Genomic DNA, 15,963 nt, shown 5'->3' with positions numbered 1-15,963 from the left:
CGCACTGGGCATTTCCTAGCTTCGCTATATTCAGTGTCAATAATAAAGTATTGCAATAAAAAGTATTCAATTTCCTCATTTTATTACAGGTCTATAATAAAACCTTAACTACTTGTTGAATATGACATAGTTCAATACATTTATAGAAAAATCGACATACATTTCACATTTAGTTTTTGCTTATGCCTTTTTTTACATGTTATAATCAATCACAAAGTAGCATTATTCACAAGAAAATAATAATATAACTTTGACATGACTCAGACAGAAATATAAACCAATGGTTTGTTATAATCTTATCACTGGATAATTGTGGGTTAAATATTTATTTGATCTCGAGGAGACCACCACCAGTCTATAGCCTTCATCATCATCTTCTTCCTCGACACGTCTCCTCCCCTGTGTATGGCCTGGGAGGGACAAAGTCATGGTGATGGGGGTCTAACCACAGGCAGGACTGAGAGCAGGTTGAAGGGGTCAGGCTGGGGATCTGTAGGCATCTAACCACCACCACAGAGAGGAAAAGAGGACTGCAGGCAGAGAGCGTATAGCCAAAAAGTGTTGGGTGTTAAGCCATGGAAGAGGCAATATCAAAAACATTATAATGATGTTGATGGAATTTCCTTTCCCCCTTAGTGAATAAATAACAATAATAATAATCTGTATTGAATTAAATTGGTGTCAGGCAAAGTTTCAGTAGCAAAATGATCTGTGTTCATATCCTGGTGTAAGCAGTTGCGGTGTTGATGTGGTTTTAATTTGTGTTACTATGAACAGACTGTTAAAAAATACTGTTGTTCAAGCAGAGTGTCAAATTAACCAGTGTTACATTGTGTTGATTCTTCATTGTAACATTTCAAGTGTTGATTCAGGTGTTAAATTAACTCTGTAAGTGTTACATTAACACTCATTGGTGTAAAAGAACCCTAATGTTGGTGTTAATAACCAGTGTTAAACCAAAACCACAGCCATCATTATTATATTTCCCAGCATGCCCTATTGCATGTGTTGATTAATTAATCTTATGCTTATATAAATAACATGCATTTTTCTAAGGTAATCCAATCTGTTATATGGATTTATTGCACCTGTTACTGAAATGCAAGTTCCAGTTTAGAATCTTAAGGTAGCCGCATATCTTAGTCTTCCCAACCCTGAATGCAAAATTCCAAATGTTGGATATCCCCACTCTGGTTGGATTCCAGTAGGAATTACATCACTTTGCAAGCCAGCATAATGTGACTTGCAGGCCTGATTTTGCCTGTAAACCATGACTTTAAGGCAACTGTATTAGGATCAAACTAGGCTCTCAAAATCAGGCCTTATGAAGTGCATTTGGAAAGTATTGAGATCCCTTGACTTGTTCCACATTTTGTTACGTTACAGCCTTATTCAAAAATGTATTAAATAAAATAAATCCTCAATCTACACACAATACCCCATAATGAAAAAGGGAGAACAGGTTTTCAGAAATTTTTAAAAATGTATCAAAAATAAAAAAGATTAGAAAATGATTTACATACAGTACCATTCAAAAGTTTGGACACACCTACTCATTCCAGGGTTTTTCTTTATTTTTACTATTTTCTAAATGTAGAATAACAGTGAAGACATCAAAACTATGAAACAATACATGGAATCATGTAGTAACCAAAAAAGTGTTAAACAAATCAAAATATATTTTATATTTGAGATTCTTCAAAGGAGCCACCCTTTGCCTTGATGACAGCTTTGTACACTCTTGGCATTCTCTCAACCAGCTTCATGAGGTAGTAACCTAAAATGCATTTCAATTAACAGGTTAATTTGTGGAATTTCTTTACTTAATGCATTTGAGACAATCAGTTGTGTTGTGACAAGGTAGGGGTGGTATATAGATAATAGCCCTATTTGGTAAAAGACCAGGTCCATATTATGGCAAGAACAGCTCAAATAAGCAAAGTGAAAAGAAAGGCCATCATTACTTTAAGACATGAAGGTCAGTCAATCTGGAAAGTGCAGTCGCAAAAACCATCAAGCGCTATGATGCAACTGAAGCAAGTCTCACAAGGACCACCACAGGAAAGGAAGACTCAGAGTTACCTCTGCTACAGAGGACAAGTTCATTAGAGTTACCAGCTTCAGAAATTGCAGCATAAATAAATGCTTCACAGTGTTCAAGTAACAGACACATGTCACCATCAACTGTTCAGAGGAGACTGCATGAATCAGGCCTTCATGGTCAAATTGCTGCAAAGAAACCACTATTAAAGGACACCAATAAGAAGAAGAGACTTGCTTGGGCCAAGAAACATGAGGAATGGACATTTGACCATGTGGAAATCCGTGCTTTGGTCTGATGAGCCCAATTTTGAGATTTTTGGTTCCAACTGCCATGTCTTTGTAAGATACAGAGGAGGTGAATGGATGATCACTGCATGTGTGGTTCCCACCGTGAAGCATGAAGGAGGAGGTGTGATGATGCTTTGCTGGTGACACTGTCAGTGATTTATTTAGAATTCAAGGCACACTTAACCAGCATGGCTACCACAGCATTCTGCAGCGATATGCCATCCCATCTGGTTTGTACTTAGTCCCACTATCATTTGTTTTTCAACAGGACAATTAACCAAACACACCTCCAGGCTGTGTAAGGGCTATTTTTACCAAGAAGGAGAGTGATGGAGTGCTGCATCAGATGACCTGGCCTCCACAATCACCCGACCTCAACCAAATTGAGATGATTTAGGATGAGTTGGACCGCAGAGTGAAGGAAAAGCATCCAACACGTGCTCAGCATACGTGAGAACTCCTTCAAGACTGTTGGAAAATGATTCCAGGTGAAGCTGGTTGAGAGAATGCCAAGAGTGTGCAAAGCTGTCATCAAGGCAAAGGGTGGCTACTTGAAAGAATCTCAAATATAAAATATATTTTGATTTGTTGAACACTTTTTTGGTTACTACATGATTCCATATGTGTTATTTCATAGTTTTGATGTCTTCACTATTATTCTACAATGTAGAAGATAGTAAAAATAAAGAAAAAACATTGAATGAGTAGGTGTGTCCATTATTTTGACTGGTACTGTAAGTATTCAGACCCTTTGCATGAAATTGACCTCCGGTGCATCCTGTTTCAATTGGAAACAGGATTGGAGTCCACCTGTGGTCAATTAAATTGATTGGACATGATTTGGAAAGGCACACACCTGTCTATATAATGTCCCACAGTTGACAGTGCATGTCAGAGCAAAAACTAAGCCATGAGGTCGAATGAGTTGTCCATAGAGATCCGAGACAGGATTGTGTCAAGGCACAGATCTGGGGAAAGATACCAAAACATTTCTGAAGCGTTGAAGGCCCCCAAGAACATATAAGCCTCCGTCATTCTTAAATGGAAGAAGTTTGAAACCACCAAGCTTCTTCCTGGAGCTGGCCGCCCGGTCAAACTGAGCAATCAGGGGAGATGGAAGGGCCTTGGTCTGGGAAGTGATCAAGATCCTGATGGTCACTTTGACAGAGCTCCAGAGTTCCTCTGTGGAGATGAGAGAATCTTCCAGAAGGACAAACCTCTCTGAAGCATTCCACCAATCAAGCCTTTATGGTAGAATGGCCAGATGGATGCCAGGATCTGCAAAAAATAATGGAGAAACTTCCCAAATACAGGTGTGCCAAGCTTGTAGCGTTATACCCAAGAAGACTCGAGGCTGTAATTACTGCCAAAGTTGCTTCAAAAAAGTACTGGGGAAGGGTCTGAATACTTTGTAAATGTGAGATTTCATTTTTTTATGGTTTATACGTTTGCAAACATTTCTTAAAAACTGTTTTTGTTTTGTCATTGTGGGGTATTGTGTGTAGATATATGAGGAATTTAGAAAATGGTAAAAATAAAGAAAAACCCATGGAATGAGTAGGTGTGGCACAACGTTTGACTGGTTCTGTATGTAAATAAGGTATTTCTGTTTTTTATGTTTAATACAAAAAATGTCTACAAACGTGTTTTCCCTTTGTCATTATGGGCTATTGTGTGTAGATTGCTGAGAATTAAAAATATATATTTTTTGGAATAAGGCTGTAACGTAACAAAATGCGAGAAAAGTCAAGGGGTCTGAATACTGTCTGAATGCAGACAGTATTCAGGATGAAAATGGATGCAACAACAATGTCTCTGTCACTAACAAATACAGTCATGGGCCGTAACTCCACAATTCACTTGAAAATCAAGGCACTCTGGGAAATATGCAATTTAGGCTTTAAACTAAACAGTGTGTTAATTTAACACTGAAAAGTGTGGACCCATATAGACACTGAACCAGTTTTAAAGTGTTGATTTAACACTTAACAATTTGCTCTAAAGGGAAAGGTGAACACCATAACAGTATACATTTATCACTGACCTAGTGTTAACATTGAATTCTGAAGTGTTAAATACAAGATATTAGTAAACACTATAACAGTGTCACTGTAACACTAAGTTAGTGCAACATTTTAATGCCACTGGTGTTGCAAAGTATCAGTGTTAAATGGCAGAATTTTGAAATGTATAAATTCAACACTTTCTGGTGGTTGTCATTTAAACACTTCAAAGGTGTGAAATTGAACACACGCAGTGTTCAATTTACCAATCAAATTTCGCTGTGCAGTTGAATAAAGTGGCAATAGTACCAGTGTTTTGGGGAGAGGTTTGTGCATACAGAGCAGGCGACCACTGTAGACCACTATTCCACAGAGGAGCACCACCAGGAGGCTAATGGCACACAGTACACTCAGAACCACAGGCACTGGGGGACAGACAGACACCAAGGGTTACGGACTATAATTGCTAACAGATGTAAACACTGATGTAAAATAATGGCCGTGCCTGTTGTGTATGACTGATTTACCAGTGCTGTATTGCTATGTTCTACTACAATGTGTGGTCTCTTAGCTGTGCTGTTAGGCCCTGGTACTGTACCTGTGTTGGCAGCAGTAGGGCTGGTGAAGGCACAGTGGGGCTCAGAGGGGACAGAGTGCGGGTTAAAGCTCGTAGATGCGGTGACAGTCACGCAATACTCCGCCCCTGGCTCCAGGTAGCCAATCACAGTTTTCTCAGTGGAGGTGACCCACATGCTGAACTACAAAAAGGCAGAGACATTGTCACAATGTTTATATAATGTTTATAGACCCGTTTACCATGCTGTAATGCTTTGGATAAGTCATCCACATTGATCATTGACCATAACAGTCTAATTCATAGCCATGTGTGTAGCTATAATACCAATATCTCATTAAGATATTAGTCCTATGACTAATGATTTGTTCATTCATTGTTGTCTTGTATTAGATTCACTGTATCTGTACCAAATTGACAAATAACTGTGGGTTAGAGATAGGGAGATGAGATGACTGACAAAGAGATGAGGAGAAGAGACCCCTCCTGAATCTGTGTAGGCGTACTTTTTCTCAGAGCAAGAGGCAGTTTCCTCGAACACAAACCAGACTGTGTGCTCCTGAGAGGAAGGTGTGGGCAAAAACCACACGTATCTACATCTGTAGTCATGAAAGATAAACAACCCTCAGAGAGGAAAAATGTGCATGATTAAATTCTTATATTAGACAGATACTGATCTGCTTTCTCATCAATGCCCTGATGTTATTCTCAGGTTCTATTCAAATATAACGTGTGTGGGTTTGACCACATTCTCAGAACTTGCTTTCTTTTCTTGGTATATGTCCCTTCACATATCTTTACGCTGTAAAAAACCAACAACCTCAAAATGATGTTGATAGGTGAAACCCAACGTGACAGGGAAAGGTATAGGTCTTCCCTGTGGCTCAGTTGGTAGAGCATGGTGTTTGCAACGCCAGCATGGTGTGCGCAACGCCAGGGTTGTGGGTTTGATGCATGGAATGTTATGAAATGTATGCGCTCACTACTGTAAGTCGCTCTGGATAAGAGTGTCTGCTAAATGACTAAAATGTAAAAGATATCAAAATGAGTGTAAGATCAAAGCTGTAAACAGATGTCAGCTAAAGAGATATGTTAAAAAGTCCCCCCCCAACTTACCCCATTGGGGGTCACAATTTGAACTACCAAGTCAAGTCCTACCTGAGATCCATCCCTGGTCCGGCGCACCTTGCAGGTGAACTGCCTGTAGAGGAGCTGTGTGGGGGACAGGGAGTGCTGCAGGCCCCTGGATGTGGGGGGAGTTACCTGCAGGAGCAGGCAGTTCCCACAGCCGGACACAGACACCACTGGAGGGCCCAGCAATGCTGCAACGTCAGAGGTTACAGTGAAGACTGAATGATTCTATACAGGTAAATGATGTAACAAGGACCACTAGAATGGACAATATTTTTCCATTTCCTAATATAAAAAAGAGTAGACTAACGTTTCACTCAAATACCATTCTCAACATGCATTTTGTCTAGTGAGCCGCGGTATTCCAATGAAAAGAAAAGGGGACTGAAATGGAGGGGAAAAGGTACAGTAAAAGCATCTCACTGTCAGTCAAGGGGTAGAAGGGCATAGAGAGGGACCAGTTGGACTTATGAGTAGTGGTGATGGCTTGAACACGGGCTTTGTAATGATAGAAGGAATCCTTGAACGTGTTAGTGAGGTCACATGACTGGCTGGTCTTCAACCTAGCACAACCCTTTACGAGCTGCCATGAGTTCTTCCTGGAGGAGGGAGAGATATAAAGCAATTAGAGAGTTTCATTTGCCAAATTTGAAATCATAATTTAAGATTTCCAAGACCTCTCTGATGAGAAGAGGCTACCCTTCCTGTAGGGGGAGGACGCAGAGAGCTGTGGGTTGGCAGCGCACCCCATTGTTGGGCGTCAGGTAGCCGAGCGTTTAAGAGCCTTAGGCCAGTAATCAAAAGGTTGCTAGTTTGAATCCTCAGAGCCAACTAGGTGAAAAATCTGTCAATGTGCCCTTGAGCAAGGCACTTAACCCTAGTCGCTCTGGATAAGAGTGTCTGCTAAATGACTAAAATGTAACCAAAATGAGGGACAGTGTCTGACAAACCAACCTACACATGTCTTCAAGTTATTTATTTACTTACTGATTTCCATTTCTAATACAACTCCACCCCCGACCCTTGATTATTGTTGTTACTGATTGTCATGTTTGTGACAATCTTGACAATTATTCATGATGTTGTTATTGATATTATTAATGAATCATTCAATTTCCAAAGTACACTTTGCCAATATGTACATTGTTATGTCATGCCAAAAAAAAAAATGAATTGAGATTGATTTGAGAGAGAAAAAGAGAGAGAAATAGAGGGGAGAAGCTAAGGAAATGCAACACTGATGATGATATCTACACTGCTCTACATTGCACAATTGCAGTGATTCATTATTGGCCTCGACCAACTAACCAGACGAAACGAAAGCATTGGATCATCCTGGAAGACAACCTGAAAAGAAACTGTTTATTCAGCAGCTACGTATAAGGATGGGTTAAATGAAAGCATGGGACTGAAGTGTAAGTGTGAGCTAACCTGAGGCTCTGAACTGTGAAATGTGTGTTGTCAGGAGTCCCTGGACCTGGCAGCCAGGTCAGAGTGTGCTCCAGGTTGAAGGAGACAATGGACACGTTGGTAGGGGCTGGGAGCATGGACACCACTGGAAGATACACACACACACACACACACACAGAGAGATAGGCAGACAGACAGAGTGAGACAGACATAAAAAACATCCAAAATGATAGACAGACACAAACAGGACAGCCAGAGAGAGAGACATTTTAGCAGAGCACAATATTAGTACCAGAGACAATGCAAACGAAAACACATCAAACATTCACAGACTTTCTTTTCTTCAAATAATACAAACAATGAAGATAAAATACTGTAGATAAGGGAAGCTGTGTGTCAATATACAGTACATTATACAGCCCTCCTTCAAGAGTTGCAACTTGCAAGAGGAACATCCTACATTAAATACTGCAGTCCTCAACAGAAAGTAAAATGCATGACACAAACAATCAACGAAAATCAATTGAGGGGTTAAATGCGGAAGCCAAATTTCGTTGAATGCATTCAGTTGTGCAACTGACCAGATATCGCCTTCCCCTTCATTTCCCCCCAGAGACCCCCTTCAAAAAAATAGAGCCTACCCAGGGGTAGGTGCAGGAGCAGCAGGGTCCAAGGCCCCATCTTTCAGATTGGGTCAGGTCAGTCCAGTGGTAGCTGTGTAGGATGGCAGGCCTGGCCCTTTGTCTCGGGGTTAGAGTGCAATGAGCTGGGGCTAGGAGCTGCTGCTGTCATTATGTAAAGGTGTAAGTTTCATTTCCCCAGAAATCCTCCCTGGGTTGTTCCCCCTAACTCACTCACACACCTTATAATATCCCTGTGCCGTGTTCTGTCACTCCCACACTCACTGGAATGCTGCATGCTAAAATGGGATGTACACCACTGGATTGAACAGTATTTTCAATTTTTTTGCTGTCCATTTGAATGTAATATTTGTGTTTGTGAATGTTTGAAGTGTATGCTGTATTAGTTGTGTGTTTCTGTATGAGATCAGTTTGAAGGAAGCTATACAGTATACATATTTCTGTCATGAACATAAAGCTTGCTTATAACGTTTTACTGAATAGAGTGCTGTCGTCAGTTTATTAACTGTTTATAACATAAAACTACAAAACAAATGTTAAGATGGTATATACATATATTTCATTTTATTAAGTAAATAGAAATAAAAAAGGATACAAAATGTCTTCAATAGATTCATTACAAAATGTTTGTATTAGTAATTTGACCCTTAACAGTTTGGCATTAACAAATATTACATTTCAATTACCAATAAACAGAATATCTCCAAACAACATTCTTTTTGCATTGATAATGTACATATAAAATAATACACACTTCAAAATGACTACTTTTTCCTGAATATGTAACAGTTTGGGTGGCAGGTAGCCTAGTGGTTAGAGCATTGGTTCAGTAATCGAAAGTTTGCTGGATTGAATCCCCGAGCCGACAAGGTAAAAATCTGTCGTTCTGCCCTGAACAAGGCAGTTAACCCACTGTTCCCTGGTAGACCGCCATTGTAAATAAGAATTTGTTCTTAACTGACTTGCCTAGATAAAACAAAAAAATGGATTGCAAGTTTTCTATAGTATGGCAAAAAGCAAGTAAAGGCTACTATACTACATTGGCATAAACACTGAAAAGTATGTTGACCATAAACTTGTGAATATGTACAGAATACTGTATTGTATAGCTTGACCTATGATACCCTTGACGTTTGCCCATGAGCATCCCACAAACACATATGGTACACACACTGATCCCCACTTTACAAATGTTAGGCACCAAACAGAATTTCAGGAGTTCGAGAAAGAGATATATATTTGGAAATATAGTTTAGCACATCTCATGACAACTTGGATGGTAAATTACTCAGGATGATAGCAAACGATATTGCCACTCCTATTTGCCATCTCTTCAATCTAGGCCTACAGGAAAGTGTGTACCCTCAGGGCTGGAGGAAAGCAAAAGTAATTTTGCTACCTAAGAATAGCAAAGCACCTTTTACTGGCTCAAACAGCAGACCAATCAGCCTGTTACCAACCCTCAGTAAACTTTGGGGAAAAATTGTGTTTGACCAGATATAATGCTATTTCACAGTACTTGTGAACTTCAGAGCTGTAACAATGACACTTTTGCTTTGGTTAAAGACAAGTACAAAAGCATACTAGTAGTAGCTCCTGCTTGAGTCTACACATGCTGGGAGATGCAAAACAACGTCATCATCTCACTGGCTTCTTCTCTGGCGAACTCTCATTGGCTATTGCTGATCACTGTTCTCAAAACGTGTCATTGCACATCTCACACTACAAGAGCAATGCAGATTTTGTGCTGATAAAATCAAACATGTTTGAAAATGTTAGGATGTCTGGGACTACTCAAACACAAGATCAGTAGCCCTCAGATTGCGTCTCTGACCCGCTCACATCAAACGAGCGTCAGTGATGGCAGCGCGCCCTAGTAGGCAGCGACATGGGGATTTTGTCTCCAGTCTCAAAAACTTGACTAGGATAGCTAAACAATGGCCAAAATTGTGTAGTATACACACAACTTTATGGAACAGCAGGGACTGTGAAGAGAGAAACACACACACACACACACAAAACACACAAACACATGGATTGTGTGTAGATATGTGGTAGTAGGGTAGTGGCCCGAGGGCACACAATTAATGTGTTGTGAAATCTGTTGTGAAATGCAATGTAATGTTTTTAATTGTATAGAACTGCCTTAATTTTTCTGGACCTGTAGGACCTGCCTTGTTATGGATCCCCATGCCAAGGCAGCAAATAATGGAATCCATAAAAAACACAAATGAGTAGTGAAGCAGACCCCTAGACATAGATGCAAGTTAGCAGGTTGTTAGCTAGGTAAAATGACTGAAAAATGTTGTTTATGAAACCAATAATTAGCGACCCGGAATTAGTTTAAAACGGTCCGCAACATGGTTTGTGAAATTATATAAAATATGCGCGAAATCACGCAGGAAGAAAAAAAGGTAGCTCCGTTAATATGGGTCATATTTTTTTAACCGTTTGAGCTAAGACAAGACATTTCCTTTGCTGTAAAGCTGCAAGCATGCCTGTCACATGGCTGTGCTGTATTTGTCCTCCCTGGCACTCAGAGGCTGCGTGACAACAAACTTGCAGAGCCTACTCAGACTGGCCGTTGCCTTTGGTTATACCAGGGATTAAATGATACAATGTATTATCTTTACTTGCTCTGCTCCAATGTATCAAATACATAAATGCAAACACAGAAGACTCATCAGGGTCACTATCCCTGCTCATTACGACTAAATTATATTTAAAAAACTGATTGAGGAATAGAAACTGACTCTATAAAGAAATATATAATTGGTAGGGCTGAAAAATGTGGTAGTATCATATGAAACGGTACTACAGTATTATAAAATGTTGGTATCATAATTATTATGACGTTTTGGTACTGTGATATTACCGTCGTACCGGTATACGGTGCAACACTACAAGAATGCATTTGTGCATTTTGTTAAAAGCTGCCCAGAATCAAGTTAAAAAAATTCTAACTATCATCCACCACTGTAACATCAACTTAAAACTAGCAGTGCTCAAGGACACTTGACATAGAGTATACATTCATTCTTTGGAGATTTGAACTAGGGTGGTCTACTAAGCTAACATAGGGACATTTTTTAGATGGTCATACTATGGATAATTTTGCTACTTCATTTAGAAATGTAGGACCCCTTTAGGTATCAAATTATTATATATATATTTTTTAAATATAGCCACCGAAAAGTTCAAATCCTGAGAGAATTTATGCACTCTTAGATTCTAGATTCTATCAGATTGTCACGTCCTGGCCAGTATAAAGGTTAATTGTCATTGTAGTTTGGTCAGGACGTGGCAGAGGGTATTTGTTTTATGTGGTTCGGGGTGGTGTTTTGGTAAAAGGGCGTTTGATTTAGTATTTCCGGGTTTTTGGTTTATGGTCTATGTTTATGTAGTTCTATGTGGAGTCTAGTGAGTGTGTTTCTATGGTTGATTAATTGGGGTTGGGACTCTCAATTGAAGGCAGGTGTTTTCTCTTTGCCTTTGATTGAGAGTCCCATATATTAGGGTGTGTTTGTCATTTGTGGGAGATTGTTCTTTGTCTAGCATGTATGAGCCTGAGAAGACTGTTAGTGTATCGTGAGTTTGTTTTTTTGTAATCATTTTGAGTTAATAAATGTTCAAAATGAACAAAACCAGTTCTGCTGCATATTGGTCCTCCTTTTCCGACGATGATTTCGCCATATCGTCTGACGACGACGAAATCCCTGACACAGATCCGCGATAGAAAACATCCGCATGACGGTGTCGGAGGTGGAACTGCGTTAGTGCTGTTAAATCCACAAGCATCTATCGGAATAAAAAATACGTTTTATTGTCATATACACCAGATCGGTCCAGTGAAATGTGTTGTATTTCAGCAGGTGTCAAATTCATTCCATGGAGGGAAGAGTGTCTGCGGCTTTTCATTCCACACGTGTACTCGATTGATTAATTAAGGTCACTAATAAGTAAGGAACTACACCTCTGACACCGCCAAAACACCAGCTATGCGGGTATCGGCTATCGCGTGTTTACACTTGATCTGATTGAATCTAGGCCATAATGTCAAGTGTCCCTGAGCACTGCAAATTTTTCTTAAAACCACTTAAGGATACGCACCTTTTTTTCAATTTCCGCCTAAAATGACATATCCAAATCTAACTGCCTGTAGCTCAGGACCTGAAGCAAGGATATGCATATTATTGATACCATTTCAAAGGAAACACTTTGAAGTTTGTGGAAGTTTGGGAGGCCACGTCTGAAACCTATCGTCTTAACTCCTTTGAGTACCGGACTCCGGTTGCTTGGTTGGATAGTCATGATTTAGCGTGTGACTGTTCTGGAATTCCACCAGGTTGTACCTAAGGGTGGTATTCTGCTGCATTACAGAGTCCACTAGAGCTCTTAAAGTACTGATCATGGACACATGAGTGTCGTACTTTCTCCTTTCGGTCTTAGACTTATCTGTCATCGTTTGCAGATAGAGGTCTGGAGTACGGAGCTGGAGATTCAGTGATGAGATTTCCTCCGCTTGCTTAAAAATCAATATTTCCATCTTCATCGCCTGAGTTCTCTCATCATTCATTTGGTCAGCGACTTCAATGAGTTATGCTGATTTGTCATCCAACTTAGTCATTGTGTTCATTAACTGATTGTCTTTGGTCTGCAGAATTTGGAGTAGAGTATTGTTACTTTAAGTAACGTTCAACAAAACTGCCTGCATGTTATCAAATTGTGTGCTCCTGTTTGTAGATAACTCAACAGATTTATCTAGTTTGGAGTGGACTACATCGTATTTAGTTTCGGCTAAATCGAGTTGTTCCCGGAGACAACGATTTTGTTGAAGAGTTTGTGCTCATTCATTGTCATAAGTATTTGCAATTACTTTTAATTGCTTAAACGCAGTTCCTCGGCTAGCAGAATATTTTAATTCCCTGCTTTTGTCAATAGTTGCTCGGTTCTCTCCACCTGTCTCCTCATGTTAGCCATATCTTTCACGTGCTTCAGCTGTGGTATTGGACCGATGCCAATCGTTGATGGCGATACATAAGGGCTAAAGTGGAGAGAACCGTCACAAAGCCTATGTTCGATGGTTGATTTTGGAGAGCTTTCGGCTGTTTTTTCACTAATGGCATAATTAGGGTTGGTATCGCTGCTGAGGTCAGAGATCCAGCCTTTTATGGGTGGAGGTTCACTAATTAGCGGAGGAGTGGTGAACACATCCCCTTGCTAGCTAGCACATTATTTCAAAAATGTTGAGGAAAAATGCACGTTTTTTTTTTAAGTTTGGGTTTGGAATTTGTTCGAGCCTGTAAAGAAGTTTTATCTTTTTACAGATGTTAACGAACCATCAGTACTGTACCAGTAATGTGGGAGTTGGACGTGAATGAATTTGCAAAAGCAAATTGAATTAATTAATCAATGATAATGATTAATCATACCTTGATAGGCTATCTGGGAATGAAACTTTAATTAACCTGAGAAGTTGGTTCATCTAGGTTAATATGGGAAGTTTAGAAGTGTCTCATTTGATTGGAAGAACTTTAAAGTATGTTCAACAATTTAACTTATTAAATTGAATTAGACGATATCCAGTCAATGGAGATTGTATAGATTATCATAAGTGTAAACAGCAGTTCAGATGTTAGGGTACATTCACCACTAGGTTCACTTCTCAGTAAGGCCGAAGCCACATGGGATTCCTGCTGGAGGCGGGACTTCCTTCAGTACTGGGTAGTTTGGACTGAGCTTTGCACAAGCAAATTTGACTGATGAATCAATATTAATGATAAATCAAACGTGTATAGGCTGTTTGGGAATTAAACTTTAAATTAACCTGAAAACCTTGTTGATCTAGGTTAATGTGGAAAAAGTTTACATTGTCTCATTGTAGAAAAGTAATCAATTTGGATATTATTTAAAAGGTCCACTTGAGAAGGTAAATCTGGCAATTTTACTTCTTAGTTAAATTGAATGAGACATTGATATCCATCTGGATATCATATGTAACCACTTGGGTATCACCTGAATAATTATTCTTGAAGGAATGTACTCGCGATTCTTCAGAGGTCACTGATAGCACACACTGAAATCAAGCGGAAGTATTAAGGGCAAGACTTCCGTCGCGCAATTCGGAGGAATTTCAACGTGACAGGAAAAACAAAATGGCTGTTTTCCCTTTGTTAGCTTAGCATCTTGTGCAAGCTAATCCTAATTTGTAAACTTTCAGGCATAACATGGATCCCCTTCAGCAAGGGAAAGGTTTTACCTATAACGTATTATGTTCAAACCCTTTTCGGCGTTATTATGACGATGTTTTAACCGGAACGCGCGGCAAACAACGAAATGCACCGTGGTCTATTCGCGCGAAACGCGCGCGAGCGAGAAAGAGATAATTATTGCTGGTCAAGCTATATCTATTCAATTTCAATCGGCTGACTCTTTGTCCTCGCTCGAGACATTAATAATGACCGAGCCTACCCGCATCTGAAACGAGGGAGGTAGAAATAGCACTACGCTTGGCCAAACAATCTATTTCTCAAATTTCTATAAGTAGCTGGATCTTGTCCTAGTACTAGAAATGTATAGCTAACGCTACCCACTGGCTATGTCAGAGAACAACAGGGAGGCAGTTAACACACACGCTCACCAACTCCTGTCTACAACTCCAATAATGTGTATAATAAACTGGGTGTGTTGTGTAATCTGCTTTTCAATTTAATATAGGCTGAATCAAAATGAAAGCGTCATCCTGTTCACACGGGGCACCATTATGTCGTGTCTTTAATATGGATTAAACTAATGCAGGAGAATATAACACAGATCTGGTAAAAGATAATACAAAGAAAAAAAAAATGTTTGTACCATCATCTTTGAAATGCAAGAAAAAGGCCATAATGTATCATGCCAGCCCAGGCACAACTTAGATTCTGGCCACTGGATGGCAGATGTGTTTGTGCAATTATTTTAGACTGATCCAATGAACTATTGCATTTCTGTAAAAATGTCTGTATCAAGACTGCCCAAATGTGCCTAATTGGTTTATTAATACATTTTCAAGCTCATAACGGTGCTATCTCCTCAAACAATAGCATGGTATTATTTCACTGTAATAGATACTCTAAATTCGACAGTGCAGTTAGATTAACAAGAATTTTAGCTTTCTGCCAATATCAGATATGTCTATGTCCTGGGAAATGTTATTGTTACTTACAACCTCATGCTAATCACATTAGCCTACGTTAGCTCAACCGTCTGGTCGGGGACCCACCGATCCTGTTTGTGCCATAGGCACATCAAAAGAAGGCTATCCTATAAGTTTAAATGCAATTGCAAGTGAGGCATGCCAAGTTAATTTGCAGGACAGGCCAAAAAGTACCCAAGCGCATTGAATTTGACAGTAAATATATAGCAGAACACTAATACATACACTACCGGTCAAAAGTTTTAGAACACCTACTCATTCATTCAGTTTTTCTTTATTTTTCTTTTTCCCCCCCTACATTGTAGAATAATAGTGAAGACATCAAACTATGAAATAACACATATGGAATCATGTAGTACGCAAAAAAGTGTTAAATCAAAATATATTTTATACTTGAGATTCATCAAACCCTTTGCCTTGATGACAGTTTTGCACACTCTTGGCATTCTCTCAACCAGCTTCACCTGGAATCCTTTTCCATCAGTCTTGAAGAAATTCCCTCATATGCTGAGCACTTGTTGGCTGCTTTTCCTTCAGTCTGCGGTCAGACTCATCCCAAAATCTCAATTTGGTTGAGGTCGGATGATTGTGGAGGCCAGGTCATCTGATGCAGCACTCCATCACTCTCATTCTTGGTAAAACAGCCCTTACACAGCCTGGAGGTGTGTTGGATCATTA

The 15,963-nt window shown here is 39.6% G+C and overlaps 1 protein-coding gene across 1 annotated transcript; it reads right to left on the bottom strand.

Moving 5' to 3' along the window:
* Positions 1 to 67: 67 nt before the first annotated feature.
* i20ra (Interleukin-20 receptor alpha chain) lies at positions 68 to 8,192 on the bottom strand. The gene is given in 7 exon segments (NM_001141080.1): positions 68 to 530; positions 4,644 to 4,759; positions 4,933 to 5,092; positions 6,067 to 6,230; positions 6,463 to 6,638; positions 7,471 to 7,594; positions 8,091 to 8,192. Coding segments are annotated over 7 exon segments (810 nt in total). The 5' UTR covers positions 8,131 to 8,192; the 3' UTR covers positions 68 to 500.
* Between the last annotated feature and the right edge of the window lie 7,771 nt (positions 8,193 to 15,963).

This window comes from Salmo salar, chromosome ssa21 (genome assembly GCF_905237065.1).
Source record: "Salmo salar chromosome ssa21, Ssal_v3.1, whole genome shotgun sequence".
Classification (NCBI taxonomy): domain Eukaryota; kingdom Metazoa; phylum Chordata; class Actinopteri; order Salmoniformes; family Salmonidae; genus Salmo; species Salmo salar.
Note: the sequence above shows the minus strand (reverse complement) of the source record. Positions and strands in the feature narration are given on the sequence as shown.